Raw genomic sequence first — 21,301 nt, 5'->3', positions numbered from 1 at the left:
TTGCCGACCCTATTCCTGACTCTTTCCAGGAGTTTTGGCCACCTTACTTGAAAGCAGAATTATTTAGTTCTGATTTTCAGTAAGCTTAATGTACTGCTCCAGTCGAGCTACTTCAGACTTGTAGCAGGAAATTTTGTTTGTCGTGCTTAACCCGCCTAATGAAAAAAAACGAGTGTGCTTTAGACCACAAGACTGAAGTAAAACTTCTTTAGCTCCATCTAACTTATATCTTCCTCTCAACTTCCGTTCGCCTCGCCCGATCACACTTTTCGTAGCTCTCCCGTCACGCATTCACCAGCTCACTCCACAAGTTAAGCGTGCGTTTTGAAGTTTTACTTCAAAAATATTTGGAAAAAAAAAGAGAAGTCCGGTAAGTGGGTGAGTAACAAGTATCGCGAGCGTAACAGCTGACGCGGTACAAGGCAACAGCGGCGATGTACGTGCGGCACTCACACTTGTTCTGCGCGCGCAGCAGCAGCAGCTCGCGGCTCATCTCGGCCAGGCGCGGGTCGGGCGGCGGCGGCGGCGCGGCGCGCAGCTCCCGCAGCGCCTGCTGCGCGGCCGCCAGCTGCGCGCGCGCCGCCTCCGCCGCGTCGCGCTCGCGCCGCTCCGCCTCGCGCGCCGCGCTCAGCTGCGCCGCGAGCTCTCCCGCCGCCTCTTGCGCCTCGCGCGCGCTGCGGCTGCCGATGTCGGCGTTCGCGCGCAACGTCTCTGCGACTCCTCGCAGTCGGCCGACCTGTGGACATTTTTTTAAATACCAAATACTGGGATTCGTGCTGCGGTCACAGCACTGGCTGTTGCGCTGGTTCACTGTGTTTTTAGCTACAAAACGTTTCAAGGACGTTCATGGTAGGAGATACGTTATACTAGAAACTATAACCAATATAAAATGTATCAAATCTTTAAGTTTTACAGCGTTATTTTTAAATAAATGTAAAGAAATAGATAAACTTTTCTTTGATTTGAATGTTACGTACTGGCCGTAAAGCAGTGCTGTCAATGCAAATGAAGAGATTATAAATTGATGGATTTGGAAAAGATGATATTGCGGTTAAGACTAAACCTTATATAATTTGTTTAGATTATTAAAAAAGATTAATAAAGAAATTGACACTGTGAATAATAAACGTTAAATGTCGTTTCTTTGTTTACAGGTGAGTTTTACTTAAGTTTAGAGTGTAATAGTGTGTAAGTTTCTAATAGAATATAACTCAGGAAAATAAATCTTTGTTTACAGAGCAACACATCGTTTTATTTCATTGTCAATAAGATCCGTACATTATATAAATATTTATATCCAGTATGTCTACATAATCTACTAATTTGAAATAATGAAGATACCATCATTACATCATCATTACAGCCTATACAGTCCACTGCTGGACATAGGCCTCCACAAGTTTACGCCAAAAATAACGTGAACTCATGTGTTTTGCCCATAGTCACCACGCTGGGCAGGCGGGTTAGTGACCGCAGTACTGGCTTTGTCGCACCGAAGACGCTGCTGCCCGTCTTCGGCCTGTGTATTTCAAAGCCAGCAGTTGGATGGTTATCCCGCCATCGGTCGGCTTCTTAAGTTCCAAGGTGGTTGTGGAACCTTGTTATCCCTTAGTCGCCTCTTACGACACCCACGGGAAGAGAGGGGGTGGCTAAATTCTTTAGTGCCGTAGCCACACAGCACAATGAAGATACCAATCATGTTTTATTACAAATCTTATCTAATCGAAAGTGAGTTGGTTTCTTTTAATTTAAAAACATAAAATAGAAAGAAACGTAAATCATTTTATGAGAATTAGTGTTATTCTTACGTCATATGAATGCTTTCACCATACCAGTAATATCAATATAATAAAATAAATTATTGCATTGTATAATAATACATGTACGTTGAAAAATTTAAATTGCCCGTAAGGATGCTGGCAAGTTACAAAAGAAATTCTGATGTACGTATTCGCCGACCCGCAATGAATCAACTTATCCGTCGTGAAACTTATCCATCTTCTCTTCTCTTTATCTCGGGCCTTTGCCCAATGGTAAAATATTTTCATTGTATCTTTTCATTTATTTATAAATATATTATCCTTAAGTATTTAGAATGTAGGTAATTGTATGTAAGTTTATTATGTACCCGGTTTCGATGTACCTAAGTTTTCCTTTTTGTAATCTGCAACTATCTTTAAGTTCCGTAAAATTGTGGTGTACAGTAACGAATAAAAATAAAACTAAATAAAATATTGATAAGCTTACCTCTTGCTTGAGATGCGAGGCCTCTGCCTCTGCGGCGGCGAGGCGGTCATTGAGAGCCGCCAGTTGCGCATCGCGGTCGCGTTCAACGCGCGCGATAGCGTCGCGACATCGCTTTTGCTCCTCAGCAATACGCTCCTCACATCTACACTCGATCTGAAATGCGTGTTCGACTTTATTTTGCTGTGTACAGTGGTTTAGCACAGTTTTATTAAACGAGTAACTGCGAAGTTTCTTGCCGATTCTTCTCTGCAGAATATACATTCCGAATCGGTGGTAGCTTCACCTCTAATTGAAATTAATTAAGAGAGTAAGAAGCCTGCTTGAATATAGTAATTTTGATTTTTTCATACATAAAGTTAGTTTTAATAAGCTGTTTTAAAAGTTAGGTTTTAATTAACAAATTCAAATAAAAACATAATTATTGTCTACTCGCATTAAGAAAATAGAACCAGCTGTTTGGGATTACTTACAACTGGTCAATATGTACCCAGTATTTTAATTTACTACGATTTAATTGGTTTAAGTGACAGCGATAGGCTTTTTTTTTTTTTTTTTTTTTTTGATATCGCAGGGTAACCCATTTACGGGTGATATCCAGGATGCCCGGGTAGGCATTCCTAGACCGTATGTCGGCTTAGCACTTGGGGGTGCACTACCGACCAAAACCCCTGCGGGAGCCTTCAGCCGCTTTAATTGGAGGGTCCCGGAACTGCAGGCAACAGGATCCCTCCAGCGACAGGCTGGCCTCGGCGAAAAGACCAGACTTCTCCTCCATGGGACTGTCCGGCTCACCTCTGAACAATCCCGACGACGCCATGTCTAGCAGGACCGGGTTCCCATCCCGGCCCGACATGGGCACAGGGGCGTTACTGGAGACGCATTAAGTAGCGCCTCCTACGCACCCCCGTTCGTCGCCTGCGGACGGAGGCCTCGTCGGCGGCCCCCTCTCTCATCCGCTCGTCGTTCTCCTTCTGGGACATTACTGTCTCGCAGAAGGAGACCATCGCCTTCCAGGACTCGTCGTCACCGAGCATCGCGGTGATAACGCTCGGTAGTGACAAGTCCCCTCCGAGGACTGTCGTCAGATCGCGACGTAGCGCCGCCCATCTCGGGCACACCTCGAGGGTGTGCTGGGCAGAGTCCACCGCCGCGCCACAATCGTGACATTCAGTCGTCGGCTCCCTTTGGGCCGTCCGACACAAGTATTCACCAAAGCAGCCGTGCCCGGTGAGAACCTGCGTCAGACGGAAGGTGAGGGGTTTGCGCTTACGGCGCATCCACCGCTCAAGGACCGGGCGCAAGGCAGCCGTTACGCGAGTGCCATACGGCTGCTCCAACAGGTCCTCCCCCCACCTCCGCATTAATGCTTCTTGCCCCATCCGGCGCACCCGTAGGATCCCGTCCAACGTGAGGTTCTCACCGAGAGCCCTCCTACCCGAGACGTATGAGTAGGTCTCGGCAAGGACCTCCGCCACGAGCTCCCACGGGGGGTCGCCAGCTAGAGCAGTAGCTGCAGCCCACGATACCGTACGATACCCCCGAATCACCCTCACCGCGATGATCTTCTGCGCCGACCGCAGTGCGGCCTTATTCTTACAGCGATAGGCTACTTAGCTTATTAAGGCGAACAGACTATAGAAGAAAAGAGTGTATACATTTTTATTTTCTTCCAATGTAATTAGCAAAAAGTGTTTACATATTTTCTTTTTGAACATTTCCTCAATACCTCTTATTACAATAATAAATCTCTATCATCACTCATCACTTCAGCCTTTCGCAGTCCACTACTGAACATAGGCCTCCACAAGTTCACGCTAAAAATAACGTGAAATCATGTGTGTTGCCCATAGTCACCACGCTGGGCAGGCGGGTTGGTGACCGCAGGGCTGGCTTTGTCGCACCGAAGACGCTGCTGCCCGTCTTCGATCTGTGTATTTCAAAGCCGATGGATGGTTATCCCATCATCGGTCGGCTTTTTAAATTCCTAGGTGGTAGTGGAACTGTGTTATCCCTTAGTCGCCTCTTACGACACCCACGGGAAGAGATGGGGTGGCTATATTCTTACTGCTGTAACCGTATCCGTTTCTTAAGCTTACATACCAAAATTTAACACAAATAGTTCAATTTTTTTTATTAAGCGTCCGTTCATGCTCGTTAACTTTCATATTAGCAATAAATGTAGGATCAAAGAAATACTAGCACGCAATACTTAATCTGCGTAAGGATGAGGTTTTAGCTGTAATTATACCTGTATTACTTTATGTACATATTTTCAATTAAGTAACTATATATTAATGACTTTCCTGTGTTTGGGAAAGTAACTTTATTTATATATCTCTGCAAAGACAATTTTATGTTGAGTACCTATTGATTGGAAAATCATCTTTTCGTCTTACGGTTTTTATAATTTAAATTATTTTTTGTCAAGCTATACGGTTACTTTGTTTCAGTGGATGTAAATGTTAATAGATTTGGCTTTTTATTTATGAAACCTGTCTTTTAATTTATTTAGTTTTCGTTAAAATCGCGGTTTACCGCTGATTGTTCAGTAACTCGAATCTATTCATGCGGAACGTATTGAATAGACCGAATTGCAACAGCTTATTGTCAATTCCCATGTTGTTTTTACAGTAATTATCTATCATAAATAAATCATTTTTGTTTTCCCTAGAGATTTATTAGCGTCGATTAAACTGTTTGTATTATGAGTACGCTTCAGCTTGTAATATCCCACTACTGGGCATAGGCCTCTTTCCCCATGTAGAAGAAGGATCAGAGCTTAATGCACCACGCTGCTCCAATGCGGGTTGGCGGATATATTCCCTACTATGAGTAACGATCCTTATCAGGTGTACATGATAACAACCGGGACCGACGGCTTAACGTGCTCTCCGAGGCAAGGTGGGGAGACTCACAAGGACTGCACAAACATCCAGACTACGGCAAACACCTGTATGGCCAATACAAATGTTTGTCACGTGCGGGGATCGAACCCGCAACCGCCAGCGCAACAGGTACAATCCATGACTGTGACCGTTGCGCCAACGCGGCGCCGTATTATGAGTACATTCATCAATACACGACTTTTTAATTATAGTATCTATACAAATACTAGCTGACCCCGCAAACGTTGTTTTGCCATATATGTTATTAACCCCATTAATCCCCTCCCCTTTATAACTTAGGGGTATGCAAAATAGATGTTGGCCGATTCTAAGATCTACCCGATATGCACACAAAATTTCATAAAAATCGGTCCAGCCGTTTCGAAGGAGTATAGTAACCATTGTGACACGAGAATTTAATATATAAAATACAAATGATATTTAATACGATTTCATTTTATTCGAGGAAGTAGTAGTTTATTTGAGTGATCTTCATTTTTGTACAGTAAAAACTACTGTGAACTGTGAGTAAAATTTATTACTTGTCATCAATTTTACAATAGGTATATTTTTAATAGTCATCTATAACTTATTTTTAAATTATTTATTAAAACCGTGACAGATAAGCATCAGATACGAATATTAAGAGTTTCAAGCAACTGTATAATATTTAACTCTACGAGTTTATGATCCAGCTAAAAACGTTAAAAATTGTGATTCTGAAAACTCGTTTAATTTTATCTTTATTTCATTTGTCATTAAAGTACACAATTCTTTGATAAAGATGCAATTATCTACCTATTACAATTTTGTCATTCAAAATCAGAAAACCCTCGCTGACACCCTGATAGTGATATAGTGACAATGGCGTCTGCAACGTTGTGTAAATATCAGGATACTCAAAATGATCATCGCAAAGAGTCCCGTTAAAATGAAATTAATAACTGTGACTATGAAAGTTTAAAAACCTATGATCTATACCTCTCGTATTTGTTCGTCCAGCATGTGTACCCGCGCCTGCAGCACCGCGTTATCGGCCTTCGCGCGTGCGTACCTCTCGTCCGCCGTACTTTGCGTGTCGGCGAGAGTTGTCACTTGCTGTTGCAGTAGTTGGACCTGTGAAAAAGTTGATTATGTTAATATTGCTATTAATTGTTTGCTTTTTCAATATACTCTCTGTATACATATATACCAAGCTATTAGTAGTATCCTTTTTAAATAAGTACCTAATATGATTAATACTATAGTAAATATTATAGTTCATAATGCCTACAGCTGGACCAAAGTTATTGACCAAAATAACAGGTACAGCTTAGTGGTTGACGTTGATCAAGTGTTTCTTACTAGTATTAAACTTAGGAAGATAATAAGCAATTGGTAGAGTCGTTCTTTTTTTAGAAGCAAGTATGGAGTATAGAGAAATAAGCATGTTTTGTGAATGATCTTTGCTTTAAAACACAAACGTTTTAACACAATGTTTATGTGACTAAAATAGTGAACCGAAAAGATACGAAGAAGAAGAAAATTTATAATTGTAAACACTTACAGGACGTTCGTGCCCGTAAATTCTCATTAAACTGTTTATTAGAATTGAAACGAGTCTTGTAAACTTTTAACATCTAGTAAAACTAATTTGTTCTTGCCCTTGAATTGTTCTACGAAATAAAGTGCGACTGTAAATAATCGATCTTAAAGAGCATCATTGATCCTGTGATTTGGTTTGACTTACGTTTTAGCGTCGTCAAAGAATTTGTAAGCAAATCCTTTTTTAAAATTTTGTATTTTGAGATAAAAATTTTATTAATATATGTAACATAGATAGATAAAAACTTTATTCACAATTCCACATTCCACTATACACAAATAAAAGAGTAAACAAAAATAAAAGTAACAAATAAAATATCTTAATAATATCACACTCAAATACAGTGTATGTGTGCTGCAGAATCGCAAAAAGGTATGTAACTCAGTACTAAAATATCAATCCTAGGAAAGATCGACTGATTTTCAATTACTACCTGTTATATCTATCTACATAGTCATTAACATGTTCCAAAAAATGTCTATTAAAAGTTATTTCTGCTTCTTACTGTAAATTCAAATATGTTTTAAACAAATTAATAAAGTTTTATATTTATGTACTAATCATAAGTTCAAATGTAGCTCTACTTATACTGACCAAATTTCTAACTGTTATAGGTACTTGAGTAGATTTATTCACATTATCTTGTAACGGAACAAAATTTCAATAACGACAATTTACTTTGTAAGATTTATATATTCCAAGCATCAAACTACAAATTACGCATATGTAAGTAAATAGTTAAGGCACAGATGGCCCTAGTTCAGTCTCTTTACGCACAACCGTGACTAATGGTAACGTCAAAGGAGCACAGCGACAAACAGGAAGGATCGTTTAGGCTCTAGGGATCGGAGAGCAATGAACGCTTGTGCGATGTAATGAATGAGGCAGATGTTGGACGATACAGATGAATGTACTCGAGGCTGTTTCAGTTTAAATGGTTTATTGAATGGAGTACTTGTTTAACATTTTTTTTTTATATTGCATATTTACACTAGACAGCTATTGTCTGTTACACGAGCAAAAATATAATTTTGATGTGATTTCTACTTATAAAATTTAGAACACACATTTACAGGATTAAGCATTGAGTCATAATTTCTTTGAAAGCTTTATTATTTTTTACACAATTCTTAGTTTAATTTTAAATATACATTCATAGAAAATTCGTTTTTAGTGTAACAGCTGTAAAAATAATAGAAATTGAATACACGCCAAACGTGAATCATTTTTTACACGTTTAAATTTCATAATGTGTTCAGTTCGTAACGATTTAAATTTTAATGTATCTACGATATAATATCATATCTGTGAAAGTAAGTTCCAATTAAAAAAGCCATGGAAAACTATTTCTAATCACAGCAGGTTAATAAGACATCAAATATTGTTACTATCTATATACTTTCACGTGGTTAAGCTTAGTCCAACTGGGCGGAATGAATTAAAAATTAATAGCCACTACATTTACATTACATAAGCTTTATGAATTAAATTTCCATTAGCTACATCGAGAACAAATTAGTTTAATAGTTGTTGTTGCGATAAATGAATAATATTTTGTAACCTTTCACTCTCGGTTTACTGGAATGAACGAATCTAAAGAAAAATCTTTATCTGACGTGGTTGCTAGGGGAAATCGTAAAGCGAGTTATTCTTGTTTACAGTCACATTATTATGGAAATAGATTGTACACTGATTAATCTGGATATTATAGAATAATGTAATGAAATTGCGTGTTTGCCTCGAAACTTGATGAGCGTTGAACCGATCTTTGTATAGCGTCGCGAGCGCAAGACATTACAATAATATTAATCACTGAAAAATAGAATTTACTTTTTCTGTGCTACTGTGTGCTAATATTTTATAATCTAGTCTAAATTTAATATGATTCCGTAAACTAAGCTATGATCTTTTCATGATTAATGAGGGACAGCTTTCTAAAGTTTGAGTACGATTGATATTACAGTCACGTAAACTTTGCTATAATATTGAATAATAAGTAATTTTTTCATAACAGAGGTCTGAACTGACCAATTTAACCTGATAGTGTCGATTACACGAAAATAGTGAAATCGATTATATCTTCTCATTTATTTTTAGCCTAAGAATTAGAAATAAACAAAATCTAACACTAATTTTATGCAATATTTAACGTTAGACACATAAAACCTATTTATTTTGCATTTAATATTCACGCGTGATTTACTCATAAATACCCACGTAACTGTTATGTTAATTTCACACTTTTTTGGCACACTTTAAAATGTCGTCGGAATGTTTATAATGGATTGCGTTTTCAAAATATTTACCTTAAAAAAAATACAGTCGAATTGAGAGCCTCCTCCTTTTTTGGAAGTCGGTTAATAAGTAAGCGATAACTTTTTTCAATGACCTTTACACTGACTTAAGATAACAATGTTCAAATTAAGAGAATTAAACAAGTGAGCAACAAGATAAGTCGAATCGTGTATTCCGTATGATTAATAACAAACAAATATATAACATAATTGCGTTTCAGTCTTCATGTTTAAAAAATAATATATATTAAATATTTTATGATTTTTCTTTAATGATTTATGATTTATATTTTTATGGACGTACTGTACCTACTAGAATTAAAAGAGTCGAATGCGCTTAGTAGCGAATCACAAGTATCTAAAATTCTTTCACCTCAACGTTAACTAGGTAAATTATTAGCTTTATAAAGTGGTGTAAGGACAGTTACAAGTCAAATTATGATTGTTATCGGTAAACGCAATCCAAAGGCGCTTGGGCTGAATAGTTTGCGCTCGTGACTTCGTAGAGCGAAGCATTATCTTCGTCCAAGCCGTTTTACAACTTTCCAGTGGTACCAGCTTTACATATACGGATATTTATTACTTGACGTTCAATTACTGTCGCGAGTGAATGTTTTTAGATAGAAATGAAAGCAAAGAGTGAATGAACGAAAGTAAATAATCTGAAACTTGATCGTGTTTGAACTAGGTATATGCTCCTTTTTAATCATTCCTTTGATTGGTGTTCCGTTGAGAGATATTGAAATACGATAATGTAGATTGCGTTTAGTGAAACGGTGTTAACTTACTCTGTGAATTATGAATTTCGTCACTATGCGAAATGCAGTAAAATCTTTTACATATAATAATATATTTTACTATACAAAAAAGCAATAGAAATGCTGAACTTATTTTTATATACAAACGAACTCTTATAAAGTTCATAGTGAATATAATAATTACAGAAATCGTATCAAAAAACTTTAAGCGCGACGTAACTTTGTTATTGTTGTAGTTAAGTTTAACGTGAAGTTTCGGGTTTATTATTAACACAAAAATATTTTATTTGTAAAATAATATTTCCAAATGACCTAGCAACACGATATACATAGTCAAACGAACCCAATGACCGGAGCAACAAATCGATATGCAGTCATCGTGATACTAACGGTCGACCGTTGTCCGTGTCGAATTTCGATGCGAAATAATAAAAATGCGCACTTTTACTACTACGTAAGTACGTATACTATCAAGATCAAAGACTAAAGAGCAAGACTGTACTATATATATCGACTATCGAGAGTAGCGATTTTTCTTTAATTTTCCTTTTGTGGGTCGCCAAGACACGTTACTATGTAGCGTCGTGAGAACTGTATGAGGTCGTGTGTCGAGTTATGATGCAAGAAGTATTTGCAGAATTTCTTACATTAATAAAATCTGTTTATATTTTTGTATAAGACTTGATAATTATACTGGAGAGAATGTTTTCAGCCAATCCGTTCGTGATTTATTTTTCCATACACTAAAGTAAATATAAATTAATTTTCATCCATTAAACAAATGGGTGAAAATTGTCTCTAGTTCGAATCTCCTAAAACCAAGATTTACGGATATGGCCCTTAAATTTAGAACCTTACTTGTTGGCTGATAATTTTTATACTATTTTATTCTATACTATAATTTTTTATTTTCTTTTTATTGGGAAACAAACAGCGTACTATCACAAAACAATAACAATATACAAGCCAACAAAGTTTCCACTTATATTTAAAACATTAACTTATAAAGAATAAACTTAATAATCATATATTATAAATATACAATAATCAATACAGGTCTTAATAAAGACTGACATTTAAGCAACAAACAGTAACATTTGTCTTCGTATACGAATAATAAGAGGGTAGCTTTCGAAAAAAATCTTTTTTTGTTTACGCAGGTTATTGAAATATAGGTGGAGGTAAATAATTTATCACAATATTATATTATTACGTTGGATCTCATACATATAACTGGGCCTAGCTATTTTATTATTTGTTTAATTGGGTCGATATTAACTAACAATAAGATTGTTACGGGCAAACAAAATAATAAATCCAGTTCGCTCATATCAAACAATATTCATGTCGTGCAGAGACCGTGTAGTCAGCTTTTATGGTAAAATACTTATATTATCATTGAAGTCTTTAGTTACATACTGATAAAGCGGTAATTTTAAAGTAACACGTACATAACAATGTGTAGTTAGTTAAGTTAAATCGTTAAGTTGTCATTGTTTGTTTAATACAAAATTGGTATGTAGTCAAGTAGTAGTGACTTAAGAGCCATTTCACAATTTTACGCTCTGCAAGTTTAGGTAAATTTGGTCGCATCGCGCGAGTCGTACGAGCCGCGCGATCTTTGTGCTAGTACGTATAGTGTGACAACCAAAAGACCATCGTGATCATTTTCTGATGTATAATAAAAATTATAACTATGGTATAAAATGTTTTTTTTATAATTAATTTGTTAAAAATTTCAAGTATGTTATATAACAACAGTCAATAAATTTAAAATAAAATTAAAACAATCAATTTTATGAAATAATTTTTTAAAATTGATTTAGTTTTTTCAGTTTACGAATGAATCTAATATTTACGATATGAATAAAAAAGCATTTAATGACATCGACACCGACAAACATATTAATTAACAAATAACAAGACAAACAGATTGAAATGCCTATTTGTATTGATAGTGTGAGAAAAGAAAATTAAATTATACATTTGTTTACAGAAATTATCATTACATTATTTTACAGTCATTTTCGTAATATGTTTATTTTATTTATATTTTATTATGAAAGTATCAAATGCGTTTTATCCGCTATAACAACAGGCGCTTGGCGCGTGTGAGCGAAAGAGACGGCTGCGCAGAATTTGGCGTGGACCTTACCTCTAAGAGCGCTAGCGCTCGACTGATTTACCGGGCTTGATGCGTGGCAATATATACTATCTTTTTATTATTTAATATAAAATGTATTAAAAATAATTACATCTTTTAATTATTTTTTTTTGTATTCCTTAATGATGTAAGTTTACTTTGATGAAGATAGTTCGTTAAAATTTCTTAGTTTTCTAAGAGAAATATCGCTTTTAAAATTGTACTTATTTGGAAAATATTCGTAACTTTAAATTTTTTTTATCGTTTAATAGAGATACAAATGGAATAAAAATCTATGATAGTGGATAACAAAATTATATTCCACATATTATGATATTTTTTAAAATGGTTTCAACGTAGAGGTTATTGAAAAGTAGGACTTCAAAGTATACATTGCGACCGTTTACCCAGGGAGGAGGCTGATGAAAAGGTTAATAATTTTATACACATAATATAAATCAAAATTCTGATCTGACTATGGAATACAACAAAGGTTGCTCTATTATATTTCAAGAATATAAATTACATTATTGCATCCAACACTGAGATTAACGACGTCAAAATATTACAATTTCGCGGATTGTTACCGATTTTTGTGAAATGGCTCTTAAATCTACTTGAATCAAAGACGAATACATTTTTTTTACGTATTCCGACTTCCTGTTACTGGTTCTAGATAAAACAAGAAAACACCTAGTTTTTACGTTAGTAAAACGTCGAAGGAAATAAAATCAAGGATTCTTCGGTCAAGTTTCCTTTCAGAATTTTTATTATAATTAAAACATTTAATTTCAAGAAATCTTTTTAATATTAATTTAGTTTTATAAAACAATTTTGTAAATATATTCCATTAATTGTTTTAATCGCCCCCACTGTTTTGTTTTACTAACAAAAAGTAACGATCCTTCGGGTATTTTATAGAACAACGCATGTGACAATTGGGGTTTTCGATAGCCTACATGGTGAGTATCATGACAAGGTAAATATCACTAATGATAGAGTAAAAGAGTGAGAATCGTACATGAAAAATATTCATATATTCTCATAAACTAACAAGTTTATAATATTTGTAAAGATTATAGCGATTTCATTTAACGTTTGATAGATATTCGATTATAAGGTCTCAAATAAATTACATTAGTTTCTAATATGTATGCAATCGCACTATTAAACATATTTTGTTAGTAAATAATAATATGTCGAACAGACTAAAAGATGATATAGGAAGTATTATTTTCTTTGTCCAATTATATGAACGTACTACAATGTATGTATCACGATGTAGTGTTATGACCCTGGCACGGTTTTTAATTAAAACGAACGAAGTAGTGCTTATTTGTAACCCTTTTTTACTAAAATCTAATCAAAAATATTTTTTAACACTTTCTTTTGGTAAGTGTCTTATCGTAGTCTCAATTTTACATTGACAAAGTCATTATATATTTAATTACATAAAAATATAATTATAAATTGTAACAGTTTTGATAAAGTGCATTACCTAAGGGTAGTTTTTTTTGCAAGAAACTAAAAAACATGTATACCTACTGATATGGTTATAGAGTATGCATGAAAAATATTTTTTTGAAGGTTTTTTTTACGTTTTCAGTTATTTCGCGGCAAACATTGGCTTCTGATTCACAGACTAACAATATGTCGTAGGAATTAATAGGCATTAAATGTAGTAATATTACGTAAAATGGATTGGGTGGTTTTTTTTTTAAATTGCATACATACATATAATCACGCCTCATTCCCGTAGGGGTAGGCAGAGATCACTTCTTTCCACTTGCTACCCCGATCCTTACATACTTCTTTCGCTTCATCCACTTTCATTATTTCCTTCATACATGCTCGTCGGTTTAGGGTACTCTTGACCTGGCCTTATTTTTAATTATTATTAGGTATAAATTAATTTTACATTTTATCATAATTACAGGCTTTCAATTTAACCGCCATGGAAGACAAATTAGTGGATGTAAGGTGGTTGTGAGAACAAGTTTTTAATTAGCAATTTTTTAACTTTCTACTAACTCGGCATCTGACACTATAATACGTAACATGAACGACGCACAATGTTGTCAATGCGTCGTTAGTTATGCGAAGCCAAACGGATAGTTGTTCTAATGCTCAATTGTTTCATTCGGCGCTTTGTTTATTAAATTAGAATTATATAAACGTTAAGCTAATTTTATTTCACGATTACTGTTTTAATTACTTTGTTTACTTTAATGTTTTCGCGCATTTTACTCTATTACATAGTTATATCCTGAGATAATATTAAAAAGTTTCGATTTCTGTAGAATTTTTTAATTGTCCAGAAGTCAAGAGATTAGCAGTCAAGGAAGAACTTGATGTCACTACAATTAATATTACTAAGTGATATCAGCAGGTAGGAATAATCTATACTAATATTATAAAGCTGAAGAGTTTGTTTGTTTGTTTGAACGCGATAATCTCAGAAACTACTGGTCCGATTTGAAAAATTCTTTTTGTGTTAGATAGCCCATTTATCGAGGAAGATTATAGGCTATATATCATCACGCTAAGACCAAAAGGAGCGGAGCACCAATGAAGAATGTTTCAAAATCGGGTGTTCTTTTTTCCTTTTGAGAGCTTCCGCTGCGTGCGCTGTGAAAACAGTTAAAGTTTCGCAAAAATCATGTATGACACAATTGATCCTCTTTAAAAGTTCTAAAAAAAAAGTCCGTGACAGCATATATCTATCTTTTAAGGTTGGCTCACTATAACCTTTTTTTATGCTAACCAAGTTTGTTCTAAAATAATGCATTATTTGCGAAGATGTTTTTATAAACATGATATTAATCCTTATCTAAATAAATACGTTATTCATCACAAGTATTTAATTTAAAACAAAATTGCCTTTTATATAATTCAATTTCAATGAGTATCTCAGGAGATATCGCAGTTTTAAAATAACATCGAAGCAAAATAATGATCAAGTCTGCGCATCTGTTCCAACCGGACGAAGTCGCGCGCAGAAGCTACTATTAAATATAATATGAGAAAATTATCTGTGACATGTCTGCAAGGACTTGTATCAAAAAATACTACACTATGATAAAAATATAACGCCGTAAATGTTATGTTAAGAATATTTGTGTAGTATACACCTTTGTATGTATGTACATGTACAAAACAATAACTCAAAATATCGAAATAAAAAAATCTAAATCAAAAAGTGTAAGAATAGCTTTAACAAGTTTGTAAACGTTTGTACTTATATATATAGTAAGAACCTGATAAGTCTTCAAAAGATAGTAGCTGTTGTAGATAGTGATTTGAGGATTAGATAAATCTTGTTCGTATACATACCTAAGTACATGTGTTATGTATGAAACGTTGTTTTTTTTACGTAACTTTGCCATAAAATCGTTTAAAACAAGAAATTTTATTGACAAGATATTGAATATACAAACAAATAATACCGTGACGGAAGTAAGAAAAATACGACCAACTGTTCGCGTGATATGCCTCTGCGGAGTGGAAAACTGGAAAATGCGTCAAATGGTTGTTACGCGACTATAGACTTTATTACCATTATATTATGAAATATACCGGTGCTAAGGTTAAAAGATTTGTCTATAGCTGCCGTATACAGAGTGTAGAAGATCGCGTGACAGTAAAAGATCGCGATGGTACCAGCACTTTGAAGAGCGGAGACGTCGCGTCGCGCTTCAATCAACCGAAAAAAAACTTTTGTTTTCTATACACCGGTTCATAGCTATGATTTAAGACATCGAAGAAATTGTTTATAAGAAACACTTAAATACAAACGTATAACCACAAACAAATATTGCGTAAGTGATTGATACAATTGACGCAACGGGAAATCGTTAATGATTCAAATAAGGACAAACTTATAACAACCAATTGTTTTAATGGTGACGCAGTTTTATTTTAAGAAGATGGAACTTACTTGGTCAGACAAATTGTCACACCATTGATGGGCGGCAGTTTTTTTTCCACCATTTAAGCCATTACTTAAGTGAGGGGTCAAAGGGCCTCCAGTAAACAAATCTTCTGTAACACTGTTGTCAGAGGTAATCCGTCCTCTTACTGGCGGATCTTGGGGACCGACGAAATCAAACTGACCGTCCCACATATCATACTCCAGTTCTAAACTATCTTCCACTTCAATTGATTCACCCATATTACCTCCCGAGCGGAAAAGTCCAGATTTAAACATTTAGAGTTTGGTATACAAAATTATTACGTAGTCTTTGGTTCTGTTCAAATATTGCACCAGTTCCTTTAGCCCTAATCAACATCTAATTTGACTTTCAAAACGGATTAGATTAGTAAAGATAAGTCTTTGAATGGCACACTGAATTGTACAAAAGTCGGTGTAACTCGCAACTCGGAACTATGTAATCGACTCCTGTTTAGCATAACATTTGCGATTTCTAGCACTTGGTCACATAGTAGATAACAAACCACAATTCACAGCTTTCGAGACACTTAATGAACAAAATCACAAGTAAATTAATAACTAATTGTTGTCGTATAATAGGATCAAAATATCTGGCAAAAAGAGACTTTGGCGAAGTTGATTCAAAACTTCCAACGGTTGCTCTAACATCGTTTCATGTAATTATACACGTCACGTTTATTCACTGCAATTGGTCCTTCATTTAACAAAACAGCATTAATTAATTAGATTAGAGTTACACTTGATTGTTCGGACGAAGTGTAACAGTTTTAAAATTAGCATGAACGTTGTGTTAAGTCACCGTCGCGTTCGACACTGAGCGGCTTGCCCGGCTCGCCCCACCCATCGGCACGGCGTGATTATCAGCTTGCCAACGCCGCAGAGCCATACAAATAAACTTTATTCGCTCCCTGCACATATGCACGATCGTCTGATGGATAGTTCCAAGGCAATAACCCCTTGCATTCGCTCCCCTAGTCTGGTAGGTTGCATCTCGTAATTTTATGGGCGAGGGGCCACCATGATTGTTTGGTCATTCAGAGAAGCGTCTTTGTATAATATATTATGGGTATTATTTTCTGGTGATATTGCATTTACAACGTACGCAAGATTAATAAATTTATTCCGGAAAATAAATGTCTGACAAAGAAATCATAAATGAAAGTAAACGTGTTGATTTTTCTTTCTTTTATTAACGATGCAGAAGAATTTATTTGAGATTGAATCTCTGTGTCTTTCACAGCAAGCAAAAGTGAAAATAGCATATCATTAATATTTACTGATCAATCTCAAGAATGAGTTAACGAATAATAATTGAGATAAGGCGGTATAATTTTTTTTTATACCAACATCGAAATTGAAACTATTGTTAGAGAGAGCGTGTGAAATGGAAGTTTGAATTGAATGCTGCTGTTGTTGCGGAGTTATTTTACGGATGTCAGAGATAGCCCATAATAATTAAATCAGAATCAAATTATTGTATTAAATGCTTAGATTACAAATAGTACATGTATTTTTTATCCCTTAAATCGCGTCGCTATAAACTCCAATAATATTACGATTTTGTCCCACCGAAATAAGATGATTATATGCAAATGGTACCTATGAATAAATGACGTCGTCCAAATTATCTTAGTCTTCATTTCAAAAGTTTACGCAAACAGAAGATATTTTATCGTCCTACATGGTGTTTTAAACTACATATGTTTTTTCTCCATTTTATAAAGTTACTATTTCTATAAAACTATATTTACATTGCACATAGTACCATTAGTACTATTATTTACAAATTAATAAAATCTGTATATTTTGTTTTCCTGACTCATTATTTGACTTTTATTTTTGTGACTAAGGTTTATGTTTCATAGTAGTTTATTCGAATACGTCGACATTTCGTAAGATGACTTATATTAGAAGATATATTTAATAATATAAAACTGGAGAGTTTGTTTGTTTGTTGGAACGCGCTATTTTCAGGAACTACTGGTCAATGCCGTCGTGACTTCGTCTGCGTGGACTCCACGCGGACGAAGTCGCGGGCAGAAGCTAGTGAACAAATAAACGAATGAGAAGTTCCTTTGATGATTTTATCAGTGATACGGTACCTTTTGAATGTAAAATTACAGAACAAAGAGTCATTAAATAGAACTTTTTGCTAATCTTTAAAAGCAAGTTGTACATGTTATGTCAGTCGGAAAAATGGCAAAGAACAATTGTAGAGCTATGTGTGTGTACGAATATTGTTAGGAATGTAAAAACACAATACCTATTTTTAACACAATAACCGCCTAATTTATACTAATATTGTTTATCGTGGCATTATTCTTTTAAACTAAACGTATTTTAACCCGTTTGTACGCGATAATGCTCTGTAAGGCGTGGTGTCTGTTTCTTTTGGTGGATGATCGATCCTTTATTAAATTGCAGGATTACTAAGCCCGGATTACTTTTAAACATGCGATGTATCGCTTGTATTTTCCGCTTACTCATGCTTTCTATTATTAGTAATTCGAAAACAAAGCAATGTAAAATATTACTTCCTAAACGTATTTCTTTGTGTTTTTTTTTAATATTTTATGTACAGGATAATAAATAAATATACTTTTTATATTGGCTGCATAGAACGCTAAATTAAAATGACAATATCTAACAATTAAAATATTAGTTATTCTAAGACTGAGAGGAGGTACATTAGTATAGTCGAGAGTAATAAATCAATAAAAGAAAATCTACGAAGGTCATATTCATCATACTCATCGCGATAGTATGATTTTTACTGACGTTAAAGTTACGTTAAGTTATTAACTGATTTATTGAATATTAGGTAATCCTTTATTTGTTTCTCAATATGTTTCAATGTATAAAGATTTATTTAAGTTAAATGAAGCGATGAATTAAATGTCCTGCTTTATTGAATAGTAAGCGTAAATACAAAACAATAAATATATTACTTGTTACACCTAGGTAGACCTAGGTTGATACAACACATTTTTAATATTATAGATCACACTAGCTGTGCCCGCGACTTCATCCGCGTCTTATTTAACGAAAAAGTTATTGTTCAGTTCGCAGAGCTATAAAATAAATAAATTTCTAAAATAAAAGTAGCCTAAGTTACTTCTTGTTACATCGACTATCTGCCAGTGAAAGTCCCGTCAAAATCGGTTCAGCCGTTTCAGAGATTAGCCTGAATAAACAGACAGACAAACGTTGTAAAAAAAAAATTATTTTGTTATATGTACCATGTACATACATCCATATACATTTAGTAATAAGCGGTTGTTTTAATATTACAAACAGACACTCCAAATTTATTTATTTGTAGAGATAAGGCGCTAAGAAAACAAATTTTATAATTTAGAATAACAAGTGAATGATTTAAGACAACTTAATTGCAATTACGAACAGAACCAGGCTGTGTTGATTCAGTTAATTTAAAATAAATTGAGATAACCAAAATTTCAAATAATATAAAAAAGAAATGTGTTGTGAAAACAACAAAGTTAAATGCAACTAATTAGAATTATTGCAATTGATATCCTAAAAGAGATTTAAATAAAGTGCTACTATTAAAAATCAGGGCTATTATCGAATTAATTCTACTACTGGTATTTGTTTAGTCGTAAAACTTTTCCTAATGTTTTGTTTTATTTAAAACAAGAAAAAAAAACAATTGCATAGCAAACGTATCACGAAGACCTCGAACGCTTAGGTTACGATCTAAAGTAACGTTTATCCCCCTCAGAGTCTAATTATACCAATTAGTCTCGAATCCGAGATCTAGACCAGACCATGTGCCGCTTTGGAACATGTGTTGTTCAGTCTAAAAAGAACTAATTGTTACTTGTAGCAACCTAGTTTTTCTGACTCCTGGCTCGTTTTATTTTTATATGATTATGACTATACTACCACGTTTTTTATATTCAATGAAATTACTAAACGTTCAATGACCATAGATATAATTTTAATTTAATTCAACAATATTTCATTACAAAATTTCACATTGTCTCGAATTATTTACTTAAAAATTAGCAAAATGATCACCATAATTTTATAAATTTGTATATTGTTGTTTTTTTTTTAATATAAAGAAACAAGATACAGAATAATTAGTTTAAAAGATTGTTAGATTAAGAAAATTTGCCACGACACGAACAAACATTAAATCATTACAGATATCATCACATTAATACGTAACGAACGTTGCAAGAAAAGGATCGCATCGGCAAACAATACTCGAAGATTACGCACGCTGTTCTTTCACATCACTTTCCGTCTCGTAGGTTTTTCAAACGCGTTAGATAATGTTAGATCGACGAGACACTTGTGAGGTTTGTGCGGATCGATTTTAGTAAATGCGCTTACTGAATTAGTAGGAGACATGGGGTTTTATAAGCTTACGTATAGCTTGGCCTTTGCATTTACGACACTTTAATACACTAATAGAGTTGTATTTTAAATATTGAGAAAAATAATTGTTTGCTCGCAAACGAAAAAACAACCGACTTCAATTACATCGACGAGTAATACAACGTAGATCGACGAAAAAATAGTCAAGTAACTACGCGTTATCAAAGATTACTCAAAAAGTAGTTATCAGATCTCGATAAAATTTAAATATGACCACATGATAAACATTCACTTTCGATAAAATTAAAAATTATCAAAATCGGTATACCCAGTAAAAAGTTATTTCGGATTTTCGAGAGTTTCCCTCGATTTCTCTAGGATCCCATCATCAGATCCTGGTTTCCTTATCATGGTACAAAACTAGGGATATCTCCTTTCCAACAAAAAAGAAATATCAAAATCGGTACATCCAGTAGAAAGTTATGTGGTATAATACAACGTAGGTCGACGAAAAAAGCGTCAAGTAAAAACGCATTATTAGATATAACTCGAAAAGTAGTTGTTAGATCTCAAATAAATTTAAATGGGACCAATTGGCACACAAAACCTTTCGATTAAAACAAAATTTGTCGAAATCGGTCTACCCGGTCAAAAGTTCTGATGTAACATACATAAAAAAAAAAAAAAAATACAGTCGAATTGAGAACCTCCTCCTTTTTTGGAAGTCGGTTAAAAAGTAATCTATTTGACCTTTAGGTCTTGCTGGTTGGTGTATGGATTGTTTTAGTTTAATTAGATGGACAAGTTTTATGAGTTTATTTATTACTCAAGTAAATTAATAAAAAAATTAGTTTGGAATGACTCATATTTGTCCGTCGCTACCCCAATCGACGTGTTGGCGCAACGGTCACAGCACTGGTTTGTGGCTTTTGCGCTGGTGGTTGCGGGTTCAATCCCCGCAGATGACAAACATTGTTATTGGTCATACAGGTGTTTGCCGTGGTCTGGGTGTCTGTGCGGTCTTTGTGGCTCTCCCCACCGTGCCTCAAAGAGTACGTTAAGCCGTCGTTGCCGGTTGTTATCATGTACA

The 21,301-nt window shown here is 34.7% G+C and overlaps 1 protein-coding gene across 1 annotated transcript in view; it reads right to left on the bottom strand.

Moving 5' to 3' along the window:
• LOC123659761 (rab11 family-interacting protein 4A) overlaps positions 1–21,301 on the bottom strand; it is a 53,828-nt gene that overhangs the window by 4,742 nt on the left and 27,785 nt on the right. The window contains exons 8-10 of the mRNA XM_045594938.1: positions 6,114–6,248; positions 2,248–2,400; positions 454–736 (exon numbers count right to left, since the gene is read on the bottom strand). Of these exons, the coding sequence (XP_045450894.1) occupies positions 454–736; positions 2,248–2,400; positions 6,114–6,248 (571 nt within the window). The remainder of the gene's footprint in view (positions 1–453; positions 737–2,247; positions 2,401–6,113; positions 6,249–21,301) is intronic.

The sequence above is a fragment of the Melitaea cinxia genome, chromosome 14 (assembly GCF_905220565.1).
Source record: "Melitaea cinxia chromosome 14, ilMelCinx1.1, whole genome shotgun sequence".
Classification (NCBI taxonomy): Eukaryota; Metazoa; Arthropoda; class Insecta; order Lepidoptera; family Nymphalidae; genus Melitaea; species Melitaea cinxia.
Note: the sequence above shows the minus strand (reverse complement) of the source record. Positions and strands in the feature narration are given on the sequence as shown.